Here is a 26022-nt window from a genome sequence, read left to right as displayed (position 1 = left end):
TTCACAATAATGGACATGGAAAGTCGACGTATACGTAAAGCGATTGAAAGAACGGAAAGGAGGACTAAGAATCTCCAATGACAACTGGCATTGCTACATCTGCTACAAGTGCCTGCACTTCAGCGTCTGTCCATCTATCGCTGTTCTCCTTAATTGCGAAATAAGTTGACATGTTGACACAGCGTTTTAAATAATGGCGGGTGAGGGCGTTTTCATACGCGTTTGGCCAATCAATGTCTACTTCCGTCACGATTAGTACCAGTTGTGCCGTTTAGACCCTGCTCCGGAGTAGGAGCTAATTTGGTTCTTGAAAAAGGCAGTTCGGTACTAAAATCGCTCCCAGTTCCGGCGGTGCGAACACGCCGAAAAGTGGGTAGTTCCACAATTAGTTCTGGTACTATGAAAAGGTTCCTGCGGTGCGAAAGGCCCTGAATAAATCCCTTTTAGTACTCCTGGTCTCCTCGTTCCGCGCTCCTCACAGTGGCACCGACTGTGACAGTCATTGCTGTCTAAGAGCAACAATTGATACATTAGGATCGGCAAAATTTTCTCATCTCTGTTGAAGCCCATTGAATAACGGATCATCAGAGTTTGCACAATCTTGTGGAGTCCATGCAAGCTTCAGTGCTGCGCTCATTAAAGCAAAAGTCAAATAAACTACACTTTCAAACTATAAAGCCTATTGTATTATATTTGATTCGCAAATTTCTAAGGCCTCTAAATTATTAACATGATCAAAAATTTGCTGATAAACCTGTTGCATGCAATCTACTCCATGCCTTCTGTCGTCTGATTGTTAGTTTAATTTTTAGCAAGTAAAAGGCCTTTTAGTATAATTGTACAAAGATCCACCTTCAGCTCGTGGCTTGTGTCTTTCTGCCATGAAATCTTTTCTGATTTTCATAAAGTAAATAAAATAATTTTTAGATTGTTAGTAATATTTCAAGATGAAAACTTACTGAACTGAAATGGAATTTCATACTTTTCGGTTATATAAATATCAATAACTGCACCAACTTGCTTGTTTTTGCTCAATTTGGACCTCTGATCAAAACTGAATAAAACCATATTCTCACTATATCACACTATATGAGCTATGCAAGCCTTATGTGTCAAATAAGATACTCAACAACAACACATTTGCAATTTATTTTCCCTAAAGTTTCCATAAACTGTTTCACTCCTTTGTCTATTGAAGTGCTCCCTTACCAAAAAGTAGTATACTTCAAGTTTATTTTATTAAGCATGCTTAAGTGAAGTTCAAGTAAGGTTTTAAGTATACTTTATGTAGTAAGTATACACATATCAGTGTACTAGTAGTATACTTGTAAGTGTAGTATTTCAATACTTCTTGGGATTAAATTGGCCCACTTTCTAGTATATAAATGTATACTTTAAGTATAACAGTAGTAAACTTTGAGTACACCACTAGTTTACATCTATGTTTTTAGTTTGTACTGCAACTATACTAAAAGTGAACATATAGGTATACTGATAGTTTGCTAATTAAATACGTGTAGCATTTTTAGTAGTATAGTCTAAGTAAACTACTAGTTTAGTAGTTTTATACTGCAAGTATACTCGTAAGTTTTCTTTAAGTTAACTTTACGTCATACTTTAAGTATACTACTATGTCCCTATTTAGGTATTAATCTGTATATATTTTGTTAAATGAATATCTGAACATGCAAACATCAAAAGAACAGGCTATCTGCTTGTAAACAAAAACATTTTATTCTAGCTTCATGCATTCTTTTTTTATAATTGGATTGGGTTAATTGGATTCAGAATGATAATCAAAACATAGATGGAGTCGACCAACACTCCAAAGCTTGACAGACATTATTGCCTCTTCATTGGTTGACATTTTATTCCATAACGTTACACAGTTTCGATGCTGTTTTATGTCTGATGATCATGTTAGAATACATGTGGAAGCATCTGTTGTTTCGGTTTCTTCTTCACTTTTGTTTTTTTGGAAATTCTGTACAGAAGACGTGTAATAGCGCCCCATACCGTATAACAATGAAAACACGGCTTCTCTGCACAAATATAGCTCAAATATATTTAGACTTTTTCTAAGTATAAGTCAAGTATACTTAAATGTCATTTTGAGTATATTTCTGAGAAGTACATTAAGCCCATGTCTGAGAAGTACATACAAAGTAGACTGAAAGTATACTTTTCTATTTTTTAGTTTAAAATAACTATACTAATATCACACTTGAAGGGCTGTATGTAAATAAACAAAAAAATCTTGAGAAGTGCATAGCCTACTGTGTATTAAAGGGGTCATATGATGCTATTTTACAGATCATTATTTTGTGCATTTGGTGTAACAGAATATGTTGACATGCTTTAATGTTCAAAAAACACATTATTTTTCAAATACTGTACATTATTGTAGGTCCTCTATGCCCTAACTTTACGTCATACTTTAAGTATACTACTATGTCCCTATTTAGGTATTAATCTGTATATATTTTGTTAAATGAATATCTGAACATGCAAACATCAAAAGAACAGGCTATCTGCTTGTAAACAAAAACATTTTATTCTAGCTTCATGCATTATTTTTTTATAATTGGATTGGTTTAATTGGATTCAGAATGATAATCAAAACATAGATGGAGTCGACCAACACTCCAAAGCTTGACAGACATTATTGCCTCTTCATTGGTTGACATTTTATTCCATAACGTTACACAGTTTCGATGCTGTTTTATGTCTGATGATCATGTTAGAATACATGTGGAAGCATCTGTTGTTTCGGTTTCTTCTTCACTTTTGTTTTTTTGGAAATTCTGTACAGAAGACGTGTAATAGCGCCCCATACCGTATAACAATGAAAACACGGCTTCTCTGCACAAATATAGCTCAAATATATTTAGACTTTTTCTAAGTATAAGTCAAGTATACTTAAATGTCATTTTGAGTATATTTCTGAGAAGTACATTAAGCCCATGTCTGAGAAGTACATACAAAGTAGACTGAAAGTATACTTTTCTATTTTTTAGTTTAAAATAACTATACTAATATCACACTTGAAGGGCTGTATGTAAATAAACAAAAAAATCTTGAGAAGTGCATAGCCTACTGTGTATTAAAGGGGTCATATGATGCTATTTTACAGATCATTATTTTGTGCATTTGGTGTAACAGAATATGTTGACATGCTTTAATGTTCAAAAAACACATTATTTTTCAAATACTGTACATTATTGTAGGTCCTCTATGCCCCGCCTCTCTCAACAATGTTGTTTCATTCAGAAATTCTTTCTTTAATTATTTCTTGAGTTTACAGACATTTCCTTTAACCCTAAAACACAGCTCAGCACAATGCAATGCATAATTCAAACGGGCAAATAAACCAAAACACCTGTGAAAAATCAATACCAACAAATTCCTTAATATTAACACAGTACATGTAGGGCATGTTGCAACACTGCATTACAATGAGTCCCACTATAAGAACTAGGCGATTCCGTGCACTTAGAGAGATAATTAACATTATTCCCTTTTGTGAATTCTATTTACTGCAGCATGAGAAAGTATGGAGTCCCCCAAGGGTCATGTACAGTAGGAGAATGTTTTCCTATAATCTGGTGTCTACAGTTTTGCAGCCGGTGCTCTGTTTATCAAGATTTTCTAAACACTTCCCTCATTTTAACAATTCGTGCACACAAATTTGTAATTTGAGTTTTCAATCTAGTAGTCTGTACTCTCAGATTTGACAACAGTGTACTCTTAGTTTTTTAATTTGTATGGACAGGTTTGTTGCTCGATTTTGATTTGCAACGCGTCCCCTCAATTTAGAAAAAATGTAATGCTATAAGATGCTATACATTTTCCTCCTATGTTACTTCAGTGGGGGTTTCTGTAAGAAACAGTTTGCGGAGGGTATAGTGGAGGGCTGTCCAAACTCGGTACTGGAGGGCCGGTGTCCTGCAGAGTTTAGTTCCAACTTGCCTCAACACACCTGACTGGAAGTTTCTATGCCTAGTAAGAGCTTGATTAGCTGGTTCAGGTGTGTTTAATTGGGGTTGGAGCTAAACTCTGCAGGACACCGGCCCTCCAGGACCGAGTTTGGACAGCCCTGGTACAGTGTGTTCAACTATATGTGTTGTATTGGACGTGTTTGTCTGTTTTCCATATTTTTTTCTTTTTTGATAATGGTATTTAGTAAAGGTATTATTTTATTTGGAAAAAATGGCTTTTATTGACAGAATAACTAGACGTAATAGATTTTATTTTATTAGTTTATTTTAATTAGGTCACATCAAATCGTTAGAGGGTCAAAGCTATACTTTGGTGATTATACGACATGTCCCACCTGTGAGTTGCAACATTTCACTTCCCTTCTTTCATGAATCTTTCAGATTTAGCAAGCATAACCATGTTATAGGGGCTGGTGAGATTAGGCATGAGGGATCAAGAAAACGAGGCTTCCCTGTGGTGGCCATGTTAATGACTGAAGCGGGTGTCTTTATTGGGCCGAATGACTTTGTGATGACCTTCTGTGTTTGATTAATTTTACCTCAATGCCCCCCCCCCCCTCTCTCTCTCTCTTAGAGTGGAGGAATATATTAGACCCTAGTAGCAGAGAGATTGTCTCTGATGGCCATACGATAGGTAACAGTTATTTTCTTTACTGTTAAATATTTTATGGCTCTATTTGGTGGGCCTCCACAATCTTCCCTGCTTGCTAAAATTGAAACATACTTCCTGATTCTGCTAAAATATCTGTGATAAAATATCTATGATAAAAACAAGAATCTTAGTGCATTCCAGTGCTTTATTCATGGGATAGCTATATCATAAATTATATCAGGAGAGCAGACCACAAATGCCCAGTATAACTATATCTTTTTTTTTATATACTGTTACAGTGGAATACAAAGTTTTTTCTTTTATTACGTCGAGAACGGAATATCGATAAGAACAATTACTATGTCACAATAAAATACCAAGTGTTACGTTATTCTCCTGTTGTCTGAAAATATAACATGAAGGAACATTTACATCACATTTAGTTAAGCTGACAGATCTGAAATTATTGTTTCAGCCATTTTTAATGGAACTTCCCCAAACCGGAAATGTCTTCATGTAGGATTTGTTGTTTTTGTAAAACAATTGAGCATAATTAGAAGTTAACCAATATGATTTACTCAAATTGTGTTTGGACAGCTTGCCAGCATGTCCTGAATCACTTGATGGATGTGTTATTAATGACCTCAGGATGCATCAGACACTTAACATTGCTTAAGTATCACTTAAGGCTGATACGTCATTTATCTTACATTTTGATAGCCAATTTGTAGCCAGTTAGATTGCTAGCACAACATTTAAAGGCACAATATGTAAGATTTCGCCGCTAGAGGTCGCATTTTCAGCGATGACTCATCTGAACGCTTCTGATTAGCCACTGCATTCATAAACTCAACAGACTCGTGTGTGATTGGTTATAATGTGCAACACTATTAAAATGTGTAAAAAGAATCATGGTGCAACATTGAGTAGATCTAAATTTAATGCTGCAGTCAACAATTTTCATTTCATTTTCATTTTATTCACGACAGCCGTAATGGCTTTTGAATAAGCGCTCGCTGTTCATTTTCGATTTCACAATCACACATACTTTGTGTGCATATTTTACAAGATACATAAGAACGTATTTTCTGTTAAGCAGCAAATCCTCTACCATGGTTTTGTCAGTCATCTCTCCTTACTCTCGACCCGTGTTTAGTGAAATCTGACTCCTGTAGCTTGTGTTGGATGTAGGGTTGTCAAGTTCACATTTTTTCCACAGAATCAGGCTACTTTTTGAAATTTGGGATATGGTCATTGCGCTAATTTGGGCTCTTTTTGACTAGCATGGGCTAGTTTTGTCCCGCAGACCTGGCAACTCTGGCTGTATAGCAGAGTAGACACTTTCAGTATAGAGTACATTCTTCAGCTGAACTAAATGATTTTTATTTCTATAAAAAATCTAAATGACAGAGGGGGTGGAATAAAATGATTGTCATGTAATCGGTGTAAGACCAAACACCGTATAACACAGCAAGCCTAGTGTTATTGTAACTGTGCGTTCACACCGAGCAGCGGCGAGGCGTGTTGCGTCTTGGACTGTGAGGGCGTCGAGGAGAGTTGAAGTCAGGTCAACTTTATGGTAATGAGCTATGACGTGGTTGGGCGGCAACCAGTCGGAGTGTAGAAGTCCTCCACTTGAGAGGATTCCAGAGAACGCAGTCCTGTAAACTTTGGTTCTGATCACATTAGTTCCCAAGCATTTTCACGCTAGAACGCTTGTTTTTCAGTGCGGATGCAATTTATTTGTTCAAAACAACACCGATTTGACCAATTACATTTAGGCTACACTTCAACCAGGACAGTTTGTAATGTAGGCTGTGCACAGATTAATGTTAATGTTAAAGACCAAGGCTAGTAAACGTCTCCTATAAACTGCATGTTGAAATTAGGCTAGCACTTAACCATGAACAAAAACAAACAAAAAACACACCACACAAATGTTTTTTATTGGTTTATTTCATTAAAAAACATGTAACTATAATTGTTAAGTTCTTTCCATTGATCAATTTCTTACTTTCACATTTAAAATATTTCATGAGGTTAACTTATACCCTACTTGTGATCAGTCTGCACTAGATCAACATGCTTGTTTCCTTTGCGGCTCCTTTAAATACAAGACAAGCATTCGATACGTCAGAGCGGCAGAGCATCCACAAATCTTTCTACAGCGTTGTTAGCAGGGTGGCCAGAGCGAATTTTGATGCTCTCGCCGGCGGTGGTGTGAACGCACAGTAACTCCATCATTCTTGTTATGCGCCAAATTGCAGGACGGCGGGACCTGCACTGTATTTTTTTGACTCCCCACTCCTGCCCCCAAAATAAAGGTAAAACGGCCTGGTCCCACAAGATTTGCGTTGCATTCACATGATCCAAATCCCAATGCAGATGTTTACTCTGTTTACTTTAAGGTATTAATATATACCATTTAGGGGTAAATAAGGTGAAAATGTACCTTTTTGTTAACTTAGGACAGTGGTTTCTGACCACATTGGGAACTATTGCCTTAGGGTACCGCCCCAGTGACAGTTTTTTTGACAGCTGAGAGTGTACAGTGCACTATTAAAGTTCCCCTGAAACCCTCCACCTCCCCCAGCTCCACTTGTCTATATCTGCTAAAGCCTATTTATGCAGCAGCAGCATATCTTGCATGCTCACAGCAATGTGTCTGTGTATCTATTAGCAGTAAGTCTCCATACTTCAGCAGCAGCAGTGCACGTAGCAGATGGTAGTCCACCAAGACCAAATACATTAACATTGCCATATCTGTTAACATGCTAAAAGTATTCAGAGAGTTGTCACGATTAAAGTAAATATGCATGTATTGTCTCTGTATCTTACTTCCTTCCTCTTGTTAGTGGGTATGCAAGTGATCTGGTGGTGTTTTGGTATGCGAGGCACGTCCCCTCTCCTTGTGTTTGCCCCCCATCCCATTCAGTTACGCCTTTAATCTGCTGTTTCTCATGCTGTACTGATGCCTTTGTAAAGTCACATTTCTCCTACTGATTTCCCTTATTCTGGGAGTGCGGACCCACCGGGACAGCAGCCAATTATCTTCAGTGTCCCATTGATTTATCAATCATCCTAGCATTAATGTTCCCCAACATTATTCTTTGGTCGATTCCTGGTGACCGAATCCTTCAAGACAGTAAAACAAACTGATTTATCAATGCTTGGTGTTATGATACTGTGATTAGATTTTCAGTTTGTTCACATATTTAATTGAGATTATTTATTTATTGTAACTGCTGTTGTATTCAGTTCCCTCCTAATCTGTCAGCATCACTATAAATATACCAAAATCGCCCTATAGTGTCTGTTTGATGTGGCCGACACTTAAACTGACAGTGTGTGTCTGAATTCTGAACATTATGAATGCAGTTCCAGAGTTTAGGTGACAAATAGGGGGGGGGGGGGGGGGAGAAGGGGGGGGGGGGGGGGGGGATCTACTGCAGATATCCTGGCTATTAATAACTGTCCAGAATTTTTTGAAGCTTGAAGATATTGACTTTGCATTGAGTTTTAAATGATTGACAAAAATGAGAGTATATTCATTTTTGATCCAAAGATGATGGAAGCTTTAGGCAGGTCATGTTAGTCAAGTATGCCTCTATTGCCCCTAATATCTGTCTTGAGTTTGCCCAGAACAGAATTCTGTCATTATTATTTGATGAAAGTTGTCTAATTTATTTATTTATTTTGGGTGGCACTTGCTGAACTTAGCAGAAAACATATGAAAATGTTCTATAAACCTATCAACACAAGCTTTTGAAATATGGAATTTTATGAAACAGCACACAATAATGCAGTCGACTACTCACCAACTGCTTGCAAAAACACATCTGTTTGGCTTGGTGCAATTTACATGCAGTTACAGATACACTGTAAACTTGACTAAATCTGTACTTCTAAGCAGTTTATATTCTGCACTCAATATTCTGTAACTTAATGTTGTATTTTTGTTTAACACAAATTTCCCTCAAACAATAATTGGAGTATTCCCTGCAGTGCCACCATAGAGCTGCTGGGAGTTACAAAGCCCTGAAAAATATCACAAAGCAGACAATGTTAATGGTCCTTAAAATAGGCATAATTTTCTTCATTTTATTTCCTTTTTCTTGCTTATTATTTTGGAATGACATATGCTTGACAGGTTTCTGAGATTCATCCATTTAGTTGACTTGATTCAAGGTTCTTAAAGAAATGTTTGGAATGTCTTTGAAAGGTTTGACGTCAACCTTGCATACTCACTGTGTCGATAAACATGTTTCCTGGTGGACTGATAAAAGCCTGTACACTCATGGAAATTGTACAAAGACAGCTAATTAAATTGAAGATTGCCAATTTGAGAAAGCTTATGACATTTTCATCAGACGGTACTTGAATGATTTGGGAAAGTGTCATCTGAGGTTGACACTGGTGTGACTCAATGAAAAAAGAGAGAGTTAAAAGGTCTGAAAACATACATTCATAATCCTTTTTGCTAAAAAGGATCCTAAATCACTGTGGAGGATGCTTAAGATGAAACCTTATGGTTCATCAAATTATTAGGCATAATTATTGATAGGGAAATGGAATATGATAATGGCAAAATGACAAATTATAATTTTTCCATCCACTACTAATCACTTAGCAGAAAAAAAACTTCCTCCAAGTACTGGTAATTATAAAATACATTTTGTTTTGAGGTATTACTTTTGTCTGGGATTCTTTCTCTTTTAGCTTCTCTAGTTGAGATTACTTAAAACAGCTGAAGTGTTGAAGGCTACTGGTTTAGACAATATTCCAGCTAGGTTTTTTATGAGATATGACTGACATTAGTGCACCAACTATAACATTTTATTTATTTATTTATTTATTTATTTATTTATTTATTTATTTATTTATTTATTTATTTATTTATTTATTTATTTATTTATTTAAGTATGTAAGTATTTATTTATGTAAGGCAGTGTTCCTTTTCAAATCATTAAATTCAGTAGATGAGGCTATAGGAAATATGCCTAGGAGTGACCAAATCTGAAGCCTGTATAGCATCATGCCAATTCACTGGCGGATTATGCTCAACCCTGTATGGAGGTGTCCTCAATAATATATATATATATATATATATATATATATTAACATATAGCCAAGATTTTGTCAGAATGTTGTTTTCAGCGTCCTAATTACATCTCGTCTTTGCTTCACCCTGACTCAGCTGACCTGCTCACGTCTATGCACATTACGAGCGCATGAAGCTAAAAATTGCTTCTCTCCCAGATTGCTTTCTTTAAAAAGAAACCTCTCCAACCTCTGTGGTGCCTGAGGGGCCACGTGAGCTAGGGAAGCGAGAACAAGACACTGATCACGAGGTCTCCAATGATAAGCTAAAGCCTGCTTCAGCCTTGTGAGTCTCATCTTCTCTTGAAATGGTGTTGCCCCACTAGTTTGCTTGTGATGACATGCACACAGTGGGTTCGCCGCGTCCGGTCATTTTTGACTGTGAAGATGAGGAAATCAATACTTGCTGGAGGCTTCTGACAACAAGGCTTTGTCATTCTCAAGTGAGGCGTGATTTGAATCACTCCCCTGTCGGATGGAGAAGTTTTATAAAGTCGTGAGTTTAGATAAAATATGAGGCTGGCTTACTAAGTTTCATGGTGGCGAAGTTAAGAAACTTGATTAGGCCAATCTGGAGGTGCCTGAATGCTTGATGAATGGTTCTTGCTAATCTGGTGCAACGTTTTTGCCAGAGCTGAACAAGCAGCTTGTAAAGGCCTTGAAAACATTGTACTCTGCTCAAGTGCAGGTTTCACTGCCTTGGACCGTGCTGCACAGAGTGGGTATCTGGTGGTTCCTTCAGTCGAGCATGCCCACTTAAGCCCATTTGTGGAAATCTAGGCAGTGCTTCCGTTCAGGGATGCATTTCCCTAAAACATTGTAAGCCAACTATGGTCATAAGTTCCTTGTTGGTATGACATATGGACTTGAGTAGATAATGCTCTTGAACAAAATAAGCAAGCTAACACTTGTATATTTCGCTAGCACTTTGTATCTTTCAATCAATATCAAGGATGGGCAGCTCTGCTCCTTCCACAGATTCCAACCTCAAACCGTAAAAACCAAGTGAACTGTGGTTTGTTGTTTTATATATCAGTCAGACCGTCTCTTATTCAGGGTGGTTCTTGGCCAGGATAAGATGCATTATGGATTGGGCTTTGTGGCAGTAGTCTGGCTTAGAGAAACTAGATGAAATCGATAGTGCTTTGTTCAGGTTCTGCAGTGTTTACTTCTCAATGGCATCTACTAAATCATTCCCCTCATAACTCACCTTGAGCCACAGGTCTGCCGGTCATTAGCCTTACCTGATATTTCAAAGCTGCTTGTGTTGGTGCAAGCAATGTCCGTTTGCCCTTAAATTCTATCTTCTTTTCTTTGCTCCATCTTTTGATAATGGGATGTACTCCATTGGATGATGGTGCTGGTTGTGTGGAGTTAAATCATTCATGACCTACATGTGCTGTAGCTCTTTCAGCCTCATTCAGCAGTGGCTTTGACTCTTGTGTGAACTGTGACTACCTTCGGCATGACACTTATTCTACACACTTGCTGTATTTGACATTTGCAGCAGGGAATCACAGCTCAACACCAGACCTATTGCTCTCAGAGTCTTAAGCCAAAAAAGCTATCACGCAAATATGCAAATGCAAATTCTTGGTTAATGTTAGTGAGCTGTCCCTTTATACATGCCTACTGTGTGTTGACTTTAAAGGGGTCATGAAATGCAGTTTAATATATAAAGTTTGCAACTTTTTTTTGCAAACTTTATCAAAAAAGTTCAATATTTGTAAAAAATTACCACGTTCCATCCTTATTTTCACTCTCTGTGAAAAACTTTCAATTTCAAGGGGCGCTACCTCTTGCAGAAATTGAAGTAAATACCCACTGCTGAGGTTGGCTAACTTCATTGCATCGTATCCATGCCCTCCTTTACAGCATGTTGTGTGTTTTGATACTTGAGATGGCAATCACTGTGACTGAGCCATATACTGTACAGTATATGTTTGAGTTCCGAGTCAGATCCCAAGGCAGAAGAAATTGAAACAATGCAACCACAACAACTACAACAGTCTGTTTCAGCGTGGTAATTGGTTTTACTTGCTTAATTTTCGGTATATAGTGTTGGTATATAGTGGTAAATAGTGATATTATTATTACAAAACATACTGCGGCTTAAGTAGGTTCAGTGTGGCTTTATTAGCAACACTCAATCAATGATACACTTAGGTGTTAATAGTGTTAATTGCTGATTTGATGTTTAATAAAACACACTATAAGATTAAAAATAAATGTACTTGTGTTGCCTCCATATATAGAACAGAATAAGTCTGTTGTGAAATGTGAAGAACAAATGAAAACTTTATCTTTCAGTCGCTCAGGGATGTCATTAAAAAGAAAGTAGGAAGGCTTTGCAAAGTTTTTGGAGATGCAGTTTCTTTACATCCTCTGACAGAACAACATGTGAGTTTGCCGGTCTAACTCGACATCTGTATCCAACAGCAATAAGGCTCTTGTGATTGATGGACAGACATGAGAACATTTTATGTAGAAAAAGACAGTTTGTGTAAATGTTTGCTGTACTGCCCTTGCAGTGCTGGAAATGCAATTGCAGTCTGTCACATTTCAGAACACAGCAACGCAATGAAAACAAGTCATTGCATTGCTAGCTGCACACCATCTGTGTTCACATACTTGCATAGAATAAGTCTAAAGCCTCACACATCTTATATTAGGAACAATTCTCGTTTCACATGCAAATATAAGTGTTAATTCCATTCAAAGTTATTTTGTATAATCCACAGTATCTTGGCAAATTCTGCAGACTCATTTGATGAGAAAAAGTCATCTCTGTTTAAAATATATTTTCCAGTCATTATGTTGGACAGCTTAGTGCTTTGAATGAATAATAGATTAGATGATTTCCTTGGAGCGACTAAAAGGTTGTACAAGCATGCAGGATAAAGTAATACTGCACCCTTATTGATTAAATAATTAGTGGTGTTTGCAAAGGCAAGAATCACTTTCACCACTGTACATTTGAACATTTGAGTCAGTAATAAATCATCCAGAATATTAACAACTACCTAGCAATGCGATAACACGCTTAGAACACCTTAGCAACACCCTCGCAATGCCCTTTTCATGTTGGCAGTTTTGTACAGGCAAAAAAAATCTAGTCGATATATACTTTAGCCTTTGTATGATCCACTCTCTCCATTTCTTTCAAAGATAGTTCATGTCTGAATTCTCATGTGTCGCTGTCTTATTCTACACATTTTTTTTTTTTTCACATTAAGCAAGTGTTCTATTTTTTTGTTGTGTGTCATGATGGGCCAGTGATGCATGAGGTACTCAACGAACACCAATTGAACCATCCCGTCATGGTTAACAGAGCAAAAGGGAGAGTTTAAGGAAATCATCTGTCTTCGGTTCTTGTGTCCTAATTTCCTCTGTGTCGCTCTGTTCAGTAGTAATCTTTCACACAACCTAAAAATACCACAGGCGAGATAAGAGGCTCATTTATAGTAAAGCTCCAGTTATGGATGAGAGAGAGCTAATATGCCGTACATCATGTGAGGGTAATATGAATTCCATCTTATGACTTCTGCTTTTGGATGCATCAGCTGAGCTTGTTTTCTGTTGCAGTAAACCCCTCTGAAAAGATTTTCTTGCAGTAAACCCTTCTGAAAAGAAGTTTATTTCTCACCAGCTTTGGTTACACCCTACTAGAGAGAGTGGTAAGCAGCATGGGTTGGTTTTGAGGGAGAGCTGATTAGAATGGTTTTGTGAAACATTAAATGACACCGTGATGCAGAAGGCTTCCAGTAGATACTTATTTTAGCTCATATTAAATGTGCATTTCTGCTATATAGACCATCATTTGCTATAGTTTTAACATCAAATACAAATCTATTTAATGTACCTGTCTGTCTGTCATTTAATGCTGTTTTGAGAGATAGCAATATTTAGGAAGTAAATAGTAGTAAACTAGTTTCCCTGATATCCCCACTTCTGCTTTTTATATGTTTTATCTCCTTCAGACGGGATGCATTTCCCACTTCCGACAGTAGATGGTGAAATAAGTTTTCCTACCAGCTTAAAAAGCAAAGACAGAAAAAAGTAAATATTTTGGTCATATAGAAAAAAAAAATTACACATGTTAAGATATAAAATATTTTCCCCATTTAAAATTCAGTGGTTTGTATTGTAAAAGTGCTGACTTGAGGCCCATCTAATGTTTAAATGATGTAATACCATATGACTCTTATAACTGGGTTATGATGAGTAAAACCCCATTGGGACGGTCTACTTTTCCCGAAATAAATGAGAAAAATTCATATTTCACTGACTCACATTGTGGTGAGTCAAGTCTGTTTTTGTTTTTCTCACACAATCTCTGTACAAATTCCAGAGCAAATTACTTTTTTTCTCCTCTCCTCTGAGAAATCTAATCTCATCTGAATGTGAATGTCTGTTATTACTGGTATTATAATTTCACACCTCTTTTCTTCATGTGTTTTGGCTTAGGCTATACATGAACTACAGTAAATTATTATTTTCAACCTTTGTTCTGAATTTACTATTCACTGTCTAAATTCATATGTTTCTTTTCTTTTCCATCGTATCATTTTTTTCTTTTTTTTAATTTGGCAGTGGACCTGAGCTCTCCATAACAGCCTAATGTATCTGCTTAACAAATAACAAGTCGATGATTACACCCAGGTTACACAACTTTGCTCTTGTGCAAGGTTAAATATAAAGCACTTACAGTAACTAGTTGTCAGTATTAGCATTTCACAATGAAGAGCCAAAGACAATGTGTCTTCATTGAGCTTGAGGACATTTTTAGACATCCATAATTTAATTTTCTCAAGGCAAGAAATGAGATTGCTGAAAAAAGCAGCAATCGTTTGACCCGATAGGAAGGTAAAGTCATGAATGTCTGCATAACAGAGATAAGTGCTATTAGGGTCCCGGGGCCAGGATCCATATTGATGTCTGTCGCAGATATGATAAACCCCAAGAATGGCACTTTTCTGCCCATTCACACCAAGAATGATAACTATAAATAAAATGATAACTATAGCAGCGTCAAATGCACATTAAAATTGTTTATTATAAGCACGCACATGCTGTATGCTGACCCAGTTTGTTGGGTTTATTACATTAACCCATTTTCAGCAACCCTTAAGCAGCAAACATGTTTCATAAAACATATAGCCTTAAACAACAGCTTTAAAAACAAGCCTCTGCTGTGGTAAGTTTACCCGGGCACCAGCATGTCACAATACAACCAATAAGCTTAAAGCAACTAGCATGCCTAGCAACAAACATGTTACCGAACCAATAGATATACCTTATGCAATGAGCAATATTTGCCAATACCCTGATAGGTTTAAGCAATGAGAATAAAAGAAGAAAATGTAGCTTAGCTTCATGAAGATGTCAAGGATTCATCACAGTCACTTCAGTCACCATCCAGGATAATCACCCGATCACAGTCACCTGAGTTCTGATCACCCGCACCTGCTGCCCCCAACCAAGCCACTCTACAAATACACACACATCTCAGTCACTCACTTTCTGGTCTACCGTTCACTCCTATGAACTGTTCTGGACTTACTCTACTGAATTCTCCTAGAAAGACTTACCTTCTGATCCTCCCGAGATCCTCCAACGACTCCTTGGAATCTGTTCCGTGACCTCCAACGAACACAGCATAAGATACTCCCCATCAGAACTCCGATAAGAACCCTGGAATAATTCACTGTGTTGACACTCACCTGCCTTTACCTCACCTGTTCCATTCCTCTGCTGCTCATATCAATAAACCATCCTGTTTTGCACTTACCTGTTGAGTCTGGCCTTGCATTGTGACAGAAGACCGGACCCATACAATTACCTCCATGGATCCTCGACCTCCCACACCTGCAGAAGTCCTGGAGGAGCTGGTAAACGCCCTCCGGGCTTCCCTGCTTCCTCTGGCAACTCCCCAATCTTCCTCTGTCAGTCCCATGGCCATGCCTGCTTCATACGCATGTGATGCAGCTGAGTGTGGCGGCTTCCTCCTGCAAGTGGCCTTGTTCATCGAGATGCAGCCACAGAAGTTTTCCACCAAACGCACTAAGGTAGTATTCCTGATATCACTTCTTAACGGAAGAGCGCTGTTGTGGGCTAAGGCCATATGGAACGCTAATAGTGCCATAATTAATTCATATGATGCGGCTTCCTCCTGCAAGTGGCCTTGTTCATCGAGATGCAGCCACAGAAGTTTTCCACCAAACGCACTAAGGTAGTATTCCTGATATCACTTCTTAACGGAAGAGCGCTGTTGTGGGCTAAGGCCATATGGAACGCTAATAGTACCATAATTAATTCATATGATGCCTTCACTAACCATTTCAAAGAAGTCTTTGGTCACACTGCAGGAGTGCTATCTGTGTCCGACCAGTTACTGCGGCTGCGCCAAGGCACATCTTCCATTAACGACTATACACTGCGGTTCAGAATGCTGGCGGAGACTAGCAGGTGGAATGAGGCGGCTCTACTTGGCTCTTACTGGCAAGGATTGAATCCCCGTGTACAAGCTCAAATGGCCATCTATGATGACTCCGTTGGACTGGAAAGCTTCATGCAAAAAGCCAACCGAATTTCCCAGCTTCTGTCCGCATGCCACGCCACTGAAGCCGCCCACCAGTCTGTCACGCCCGGCATGGGTTCCCCAGTACCAGAGCCGATGTGAGTAGACACCTCCCGGCTTACCCTTTCTGAACGTACTCGCCGTCTCGCGGCAGGTCTGTGCCTTTACAGCGCTGCGATGGATCATTACATCAGGACCTGCCCAGTCAGACCCCCACGTCCCGCGGTGAGTACCCTCCAACTAGACCCTGTCATTTCCACGCTGTCAATGCTATCGGTACAACTCCTTACCCCAGACCTTTCTGTTTCAGTCCCTGCCCTCGTCGACTCGGGCTCCTCGGGCAGTTTCATATCCCAGGACCTATTGAATCGTCTCCATCTGCCCCGGAAACGTCATGCCCAGGAGCTCCGAGTCGAGACCATCCAGGGAAAACCGCTAGGACGGGGGTGGGTGAAATATCGAGCACCAACACTAAAGCTCAAGATTGGCACTCTCCAGTCTGTCACGCCCGGCATGGGTTCCCCAGTACCAGAGCCGATGTGAGTAGACACCTCCCGGCTTACCCTTTCTGAACGTACTCGCCGTCTCGCGGCAGGTCTGTGCCTTTACAGCGCTGCGATGGATCATTACATCAGGACCTGCCCAGTCAGACCCCCACGTCCCGCGGTGAGTACCCTCCAACTAGACCCTGTCATTTCCACGCTGTCAATGCTATCGGTACAACTACTTACCCCAGACCTTTCTGTTTCAGTCCCTGCCCTCGTCGACTCGGGCTCCTCGGGCAATTTCATATCCCAGGACCTATTGAATCATCTCCATCTGCCCCGGAAACGTCATGCCCAGGAGCTCCGAGTCGAGACCATCCAGGGAAAACCGCTAGGACGGGGGTGGGTGAAATATCGAGCACCAACACTAAAGCTCAAGATTGGCACTCTACACGAGGAGGAAATCACGTTTTTGGTACTGGAGGAACCCACCGTGGATATCATCCTGGGACACCCCTGGCTAGTTCTCCATTCTCCAGAGATCAGATGGGACTCGTGTGAGGTGACTCGCTGGAGCGAGCACTGTCACCGCAACTGTCTCACGTCATTACCCACTCCGCTCCCAGGATCTCACTCAGCTCAAGTTGCATCTACCCTCATCGAAAGCCCCGAACCTCGGGAGAAAGTCATGGTCCCATCTGATTACTTGGCGTTCCAGAATGTCTTCAGTAAGCAGGCAGCCACCCAGTTTTACCACCTCATCGGCCATGGGACTGCGCCATCAACTTGCTGCCTGGAGCAAAACTCCTCAAGGGTAGAGTATACCCATTGTCCATCCCGGAGCGCAAGGCGATGGAGGAATACATCAAGGAAGCTCTTAACCATGGATTAATCCGACCTTCCACGTGTCCAGCTGCTTCTAGTTTCTTCTTCGTGGGCAAGAAGGATGGGGGCTTGCGGCCTTGTATCAACTATCCGGGAGGGCGATGAGTGGAAGATGGCATTCATTACACCATCTGGCCACTATGAGTACCTTGTAATGCCATATGGGCTAGCCAACGCCCCGTTGGTCTTCCAGGGATTCATGAACGAGGTGTTCCGGGAGTTCCTCCACCACTCTCTGTGATTGTCTACATCGACGATATACTCATTTACTCCCGGAACGTGGCCGACTATCGCCAACACGTTCAGCAGGTCCTACAGAAGCTCCGTCAACACCATCTCTTCTTAAAGCTGGAGAAATGAAAATTCCATCGCCCCACGGTACATTTCCTGGGTTACATCGTCAGCCAGGAGGGAATTCAGATGGACCAGGGGAAGGTTGATGCAGTCAAGGAGTGGCCTCTTCCCCAGACTGTAAAGGAGCTCCAGAGATTTCTAGGATTCGCTAACTTCTATCGTCGATTCATCAAGGATTTCAGTTCCCACACTGCTCCTTTGACTTCCATGCTCTGAGGAAACCCAAGTCCCTGTCCTGGACCACCAGCACCCACGAAGCTCTCACAAAACTCAGAACAGCCTTCATCACGGCCCCCATCCTTCATCATCCTGATCCGGACATTCCATTCGTAGTGGAAGTGGACACCTCTACCACCGGCGTTGGGGCCGTGCTGTCCCAAAATTATGGTGAGCCTCCTCGCTTCCAGCCTTGCGCATACTATTCTAAGAAACTGACCCCAGCGGAGCAGAGTTACGACATTGGCAACCGGGAGTTGTTGCCTATCAAACTCACCCTGGAGGAGTGGCGGCACTGGCTGGAGGGAGCAAACCATCCGTTCACAGTAATTACCGACCACAAGAATCTTCAATACCTCAGAGAAGCCAAGAGACTTAACCCTCGCCAAGCCCGCTGGGCATTGTTCTTCACCAGGTTTCAGTTCACCATCATCTATCGTCCCAGGAATCGTAACAATAAAGCCGACGCCCTCTCACGCATGCACTCTCCAGACACACCTTCCGATCCTGAGCCAATTCTCCCTCCAGCCCTGATTGTAAGCCCCATTCAATGGAACATCGACAATGACCCCCCCCCGTAGGCAAGCTAGTGCCCCTGCCGATCCCACATCGACCCTGGTCTCACCTGGGAATCGATTTTGTGACTGACTTACCCAACTCAGACGGGTATACCTGCATCTTGGTAGTCGTAGATCGTTTTTCCAAGGCCTGTAAGCTAATCCCCCTCAAAGGACTTCCAGCTGCTCTCGACACTGCATAAAGTTTGTTCACACATGTCTTCAGAAACTTTGGAGTCCCTGAGGATGTAGTCTCTGACAGGGGACCTCAGTTTATCTCCCGCGTTTGGAGGGCATTCTTCCGGCTATTAGGGGTCACGGTCAACTTATCCTCAGGCTACCATCCCCAGACAAATGGCCAGACTGAGTGGAAGATCCAGGAACTTGGACGTTACCTCCGGGCATACTGTCACGACGACCAACACAGCTGGAGCCGTTTCCTCCCTTGGGCTAGACCACCACCGGCCTCACGCCGTTTCAGTGCATACTCGGTTACCAGCCCCCGCTCTTCCCGTGGACAGGAGAACTGTTGGAGGTTCCAGCTGTAGACGACTGGTTCCAAGTGAGTGAGAGAGTGTGGGACTCAGCTCACCTTCATCTCCAACGTGCAGTGCGGAGGCATAAGGCCTTCGCAGATGCTCGGCGTACTTCCACTCCCACTTACCATCCAGGAGAGAAAGTATGGCTGTCCACCCGGGATCTGCGCCTCCGCCTGCCCTGTAAGAAGCTGAGTCCCCGCTACATTGGTCCGTTCCCGATACAGAGGCAGATCAACGAAGTCACTTATGAACTCCGACTCCCACCCACTTTCCATGTTTCACTCCTTAAACCTCATTCTCCCTCTGCTCCAGGACCCACCGAACCCGACGAACCTCTTCCTCCAGAAATCCTTGACCAACCGTCGATCTACCTGGTCCGAGACATCCTGGACTCACGGCGACGGGGTGGTCAGCTGGAATATTTGGTCGACTGGGATGGTTATGGACCGGAGGAACGCTCCTGGGTGGCCAGGGACGACATTCTGGACCCTTTGCTACTAGAGGAATTCCGTGAAAGCCGTGGCCGCCCCCTTCGCCGCTTGAGGGCGTCAGGAGCTGCCCCTGGAGGAGGGGGTAATGTCAGGGATTATAAATAGTCTGATAGGTCTGTTTAAGGTTGGCTCGATCATCAGTGAGCGTTTACTTTATGGAATCTAAGAATAAGAGCGTGGACGGTCCTGCCGACCATAAAAAAAACAGGCTCTTCATTACAGGCCACTCAAGCCAAGAGAAAACACCCGAGCACAGTCACCTGAGTTCTGATCACCTGCTGTCACCAATCAAGCCACTCTACAAATACACACACATCTCAGTCACTCACTGTCCGATCTACCGTTCACTCCCATTAACTGTTCTGTACTCTCTCTACTGAATTCTCCTAGAAAGACTTACCTTCTGATCATCCCACGATCCTCCAACGACTCCTTGCAATCTGTTCCACTATCTCCAACGAACCCGGCATAAGATACTCACCATCAGAACTCAGATAAGAACCTTGGAATCATTCACTGTGTTGACACACACCTGCCTTTGCCTCACCCGTTCCATTCCTCTGCTGCTCATATCAATAAACCATCCTGTTTTGCACTTACCTGTTGTGTCTGGCCTTGCTTTGTGACAGAAGACATTCAGCCAGCTGTGAGGTGTCACATTTTAGCATAGAAGCCTGAAAGACTTTCTTGACTGTTGTCATGCCATAAGATCACTGGTCTTATTTGTGACAATTATTTATTTTTCTTCATTATTTCAAAGGAAAATAAGTGTAGGCCTATTTTTTTTATTTTATTTATTTATTTTTACAGGATGTAGACATTTCATATAAATCTTCAAGTTATATATTTCGGTTGCATTTGTGAGTTAATATAAATGTAGCTGGTTGTGTAAAATAGGTACACAATATCATAATATCGATATATCGCTCGATATACTCCTGAATCGTATCGTAACCATATCATTTTTTTTTGAGGTATCAGCAAATATCGTATCGCTGGGTATGAGAATTGATATCCTATCGTGACTAACTGTCCGATTTACACCCCTAATGTCCAACAAACAGCATAATAAAATGTTTCAAGATTCATGTTCATCTGTTTTGAATCAAACTGAATTGCTTTTAGTGCCACTTTGAAAATGCATAAACATCGCCAGAAGCACATTACACTGAAATGTATTTCTTCTTAACTACAGCATATTATATTTTCAGCAGTAATTCTACAATCATTGTTCTTCAGTTCCTGACTGTAATTAAGCAATTGTAATATTTCATATCTGTTAGAAAGAACCTAGTAATGTAACGGTTTTACAACACTGTGTTCTTCTGTTGGCAGATGTTCGAACCCAAGCAGGATGAGCCGCGTGACCTCAGGGGCCGGAGAATGACCTCTGAGGATGACCGTTCCCTGGGCAACCTGTCCGATGCATTGGCCACTGCTGCGAGTAGCCCTCAGTCCAGGAGTCTCACCCTGCTGGAGGATCTGTGCGCCCCTCTGGAGGTGAACAACCACCTGGTTCCACCAACACCTCCGCCCTCTACTGAGGGAGAAGATGGGAAAAGCACAGAGAGCAGCATGAACGAGCTGTGGAGGGAGGATGAAGGCAAAGAGAAAGAGGAGGAGAGGGGGAATACTGAGCCAACGACCGAAGCGAAAGAAGAGCAGGAGTTCTCGCAAGCACACGCAAGAGACAGTGTAGATGAAAAACAGCTGCTTGTTGATGAAGACAATGCTTCAGATGCGGTGGACACGAATGCTCCACCTTCATCCTCTTCCTCATCATTTGTAATCCCTGAGTTGCGATTAGATCGGTCTTTCAGTGCAGATGCCCTATCCACCCCCGGAACCGATGAAGAGTATGAAGACGAAGATGATGAGGATGAGGAGGACAGTGATGATAACTACCTGGAACGCAGTGACAGCAAACGGAGGAGCATGGTAGAGGCCACTTCCTGCGAAAAGCACTCAGGTGGACTCAGCGTGCAGAATTCCCTGCGCAGACGCACACACAGCGAGGGCAGTCTTCTCCAGGACCCTCGCACAGCCTGCTTCACATCTGACAATGCCATCAACTGCATGGAGGTGACCGGGACACACGAGGGAGGCTGGACGCTTCCCTCACCCAAAACCCTGAAGAAAGAGCTGACTAAGAATGGAGGGTCCATGCACCAGCTGTATATGCTGTTCTCTGGAAGAAAAGTAAGTCATTGTTCTTGCTCTGACAGTCTCATTAAATGAGGTTTAGGAATCATTTCCTTTTGTCATGTTACTTGCTTTAACTGATACATTACTGAGGCCAAGCATCATTATTAAAAATTGTTTAAAATCAATATTAGGGACATTTCTTGGGAAATTTAGGGAAAATAGTAAGTTGTCCTTCACAATTTGCACTGTGGATACTTGCTATTACTTATTCAAATGGTCAGACTTGGATTGGGACTTTGGGATTGGCCTTTTTAGACTGTTTTTGGGCCAATAAAGCAAAGTAAAGTAAAGCAAATGAGTTGTTATGATATAACAGGCATTTATGATAAATGCCTGTTATGGCGGTGAGCTATGCACAGGTCTTCACAAAAGCACGTGCACAGCACAAGACAGAGACATAAATGTCTCATTAGCACTCACACGAAACTCACAGGAACGTTTATCATTTATATCCTTAGAAAAAACTGCAGAACAAGGACCAAATAATTCTGAACAGAACAGAACAAAGATTCTGTTTCTGCACAAGTAGAGAGAAAAAAAAAGTTGAATAGACTAAAAAGACTAGCAACAGGTAATTAATTAAAGGATAGGAAAATATGCAGTGCTAACAGCATTTGAGTCATAGTTTTAAGTCATTTATCTATTAAAGTAGTTGTAGTAATGTGTAAACTGTAATTTGAAATTCTACTGATATTTAAATGCTCATCATTCAATATGTAATTTGCTCCTAGATTTTTATTCATATGGCTCAGAATGCACATAGGGCTGCACTCTCAGTTTTGTCCACTAAGTGGCGTTCTGTCCATTTATTTTGCTCTCTAACCAGAGTGACAGTATTTGAAGATGTTAGCTAGACACACTGTTTTAAGTACACACATTTATATACAAGTCTGTGAATGCGTGCTGGAAGGATTGTTTATTTTTGTGCAAGTCAATAATTCAATTCTATTGATCCCATTTAAATATAATCAGAAGCAAGTATATATATACAGTGGGTACAGAAAGTATTCAGACCCCCTTAAATTTTTCACTCTTTGTTATATTGCAGCCATTTGCTAAAATCATTTAAGTTCATTTTTTCCCTCATTAATGTACACACAGCACCCCATATTGACAGAAAAACACAGAATTGTTGACATTTTTGTAGATTTATTAAAAAAGAAAAACTGAAATATCACATGGTCCTAAGTATTCAGACCCTTTGCTGTGACACTCATATATTTAACTCAGGTGCTGTCCATTTCTTCTGATCATCCTTGAGATGGTTCCACACCTTCATTTGAGTCCAGCTGTGTTTCATTATACTGATTGGACTTGATTAGGAAAACCACACACCTGTCTATATAAGACCTTACAACTCACAGTGCATGTCAGAGCAAATGAGAATCACGAGGTCAAAGGAACTGCCTGAAGAGCTCATGTTACGGGGCTGACGAGACATGAGACTTGCGGATCCAAATGCAAGGCTTTATTCATTGACATGGTTAGAGACAGGCAAGGGTCAGATAATGGCAACGGGTATATAGAGGGCAAGACACAAGAATATTCCTAGGGCTAGCGTGGGTCTACGATCGGTGAACAGAATTAACAGGGCGAGACTAGAGGGGTAAATCCAAGTACTATGCAAAGGTCCAGGCAGGGGCAAACAGTATCTGAATAGGGCAAGACGAGAGGGGGAACCCGAGGTACACAGGCAAAGATCAGAATACAAGAAAACAGATAAGGCAAGACTAAGGTAAGGCTATGAAAACTAACGGGCTCCATAGAGTAGCTATTGCTAGGTGAGTGATATACGCTATACAATACTTGGCAGTGGGAAGGGATCAGAGTGAGTGTTATATAGGGAATGTGTGATTGATTACAGCTGTGTGCAATGAACTGTGTGTGTGTGTGTGTGTGTAATCAGTGCAGTGGATGATGGGAACTGTAGTCCGGGTGAAGTGCAACAGTGGTGTGGCGCAAGAGTCCATAGTAGTGGAAGAGTGACCTCTGGTGGCGAGCAGTTCATGGACCGGATTCGTGACAGTAACACAATATTTATGTAAAAATTCAAGCAACATGCTTATTCTGATGTGTACATATTAAAATATATAAAATAATAAGGGAGCATATTACATTTGATTGTGTTTTAAATGACTAAAAAACGTATTACTGACAAATGGGCAACACCTAGGATAGTGGCAAATTTTAAAAATGTAAAATTACAACTAATTAGTATTTGGGGTGAAAGTAATTAGTCTTTTAATATGTCATAAATTAATTTTTGTTGTAATTTAGTTTATATATATAAATAAATTATGCCCTTAACAAATGTTTTGGTGCTGTTTTTTATAAAAGAAAAAATAAATGGAGGACATGACTCCTGGAAGATAAGAGTGCATGATGGGATGTCTGTGTTCCAGTAGCTACTAATGAAAGGTGTGAGACTGATTCAATGTGAGTGAATGAGGTGAATGATTCAGAGTGAGTGAATTAATCAATGACTCACTCACAAAACAGTCACTTGTCTGCTGGCTTAACAAAGTAAGTTGTACAAATTATCACTGAAAAATTCCCACCACTAATGCACAGACGGCTTGTCTAGGACATGAAATCATAGAATAGTGTAGGAGATATCAGAGGAGAACTGTGCACAAACACTTCTGCCTCACTTTAGTGCCACTGGATGCTTTTGATTTAATCTGCTCACTTACATTACATAAAAATCAGCAAGGTTGCAATTTAAACCATGCATTATTTTGGAGTTCCATGCAGTTGCTAATAATAGATGCCTTCCTTTTTTAACCGTTAGGCAATAAGTTCTCTGTAAACGGGGTGTTATGATGGTCACAACCAAATGGGATCCAGGGGGTGGAGATGGGTAGGTTTAGGGATATGTAAAGTGGGAGGAGTTGGATCTCAAGTTGGTGGAGTTGGTGCACCACTGTAATACCAGTGTACTTACATGGTAACTCCTCAGGAACTGTCCACTTAATATAAAGTGTAACATTCTGGACACCAACCACAATTTTTATGTAAAGCCTAACATACTGGCCACTGCTGTGTAACATCAGAGTAATTACACGGTAGATACATAGGAATTGTTTACTTAATATAAAATGTAACACTTTCTTTACCAAAAAGTGCTGTTAGTCCTGTTGCACATTTGTACTTTCATTACCAAAAAGTGTTGTTACCAATGTCCTGTTACACATTTGTATTTACTCACATCATTCAGTGGGTTGTTACATATGTGTAGTTACACAAACATTACAGCTGTAGATACTATGTACCAATGTGTACTTACACTGTGGTTACATATTTGTACAGTGTCCCAACTTTTTTAGAATTGGGTTTGTATATATATATATATGAAAAACTGTTATTTTAAATTATAATAATAATTTACATCATTACTGTTTTTACTTAATTTTTTGATCAAATAAATGCACCCTTAAAAACAATAAAAAATCTTAGCAACCCATAATTTTGAACAGTGGATACTGTTTATACAGTAATCGCATATGATGCAGGATGCAGTTTCTGTCTGTTTTCTCTTTTCCACAAAGTGGATTTCTTAAAGATTATTTACTTGGCCAGTAGAATGATGTGACTTTGCCCGTTCTTTCCTAGTAGCTATAATTCTTTTATCGTGCTTGGCGGAGGCGGCCCTGAGAGCCAGAGTTTACACCAGGGACCAGCTGATGAGTCTCTGACAGTGCGTTATGGCCAGAGCCTGGAAATCCACAAGGAGTTGAGGAGGAAATATTTGCCATGTAGGACCAGAGGAGACAGTGCCTAAAGAACAGGAGCTACAGACCATATCTTCCATCTTTTGTCATGGGGAATGTGAGTTCGCTAGTGAAGAAGATGGGAGAGTACTGTAACATCACTTACTAAAAGTAATAGGATGTTTTGTGAGGGTTGTGTCATGTGTTCAACTGAGGATTTCAGCATGTATGTGTGCACAGGCATCACATCAACAAGACCAAAGGAAAAGAAGGGAGTGTTTTATATTAGGCTATGTAAGTAAATAACAGA

General features: G+C 40.6%; 1 protein-coding gene across 2 annotated transcripts in view; it reads left to right on the top strand.

The window, feature by feature from the left end:
- LOC107556028 (regulator of G-protein signaling 3-like) overlaps positions 1-26022 on the top strand; it is a 192718-nt gene that overhangs the window by 105159 nt on the left and 61537 nt on the right. For both annotated transcript variants that reach the window (XM_016238999.1, XM_016238998.1), the window contains exon 12: positions 21133-21996. In XM_016238999.1, the coding sequence (XP_016094485.1) occupies positions 21133-21996 (864 nt within the window). The remainder of the gene's footprint in view (positions 1-21132; positions 21997-26022) is intronic.

Source organism: Sinocyclocheilus grahami, unplaced genomic scaffold (assembly GCF_001515645.1).
Source record: "Sinocyclocheilus grahami isolate Dianchi unplaced genomic scaffold, SAMN03320097.WGS_v1.1 scaffold553.1, whole genome shotgun sequence".
NCBI lineage: Eukaryota > Metazoa > Chordata > Actinopteri > Cypriniformes > Cyprinidae > Sinocyclocheilus > Sinocyclocheilus grahami.
Note: the sequence above shows the minus strand (reverse complement) of the source record. Positions and strands in the feature narration are given on the sequence as shown.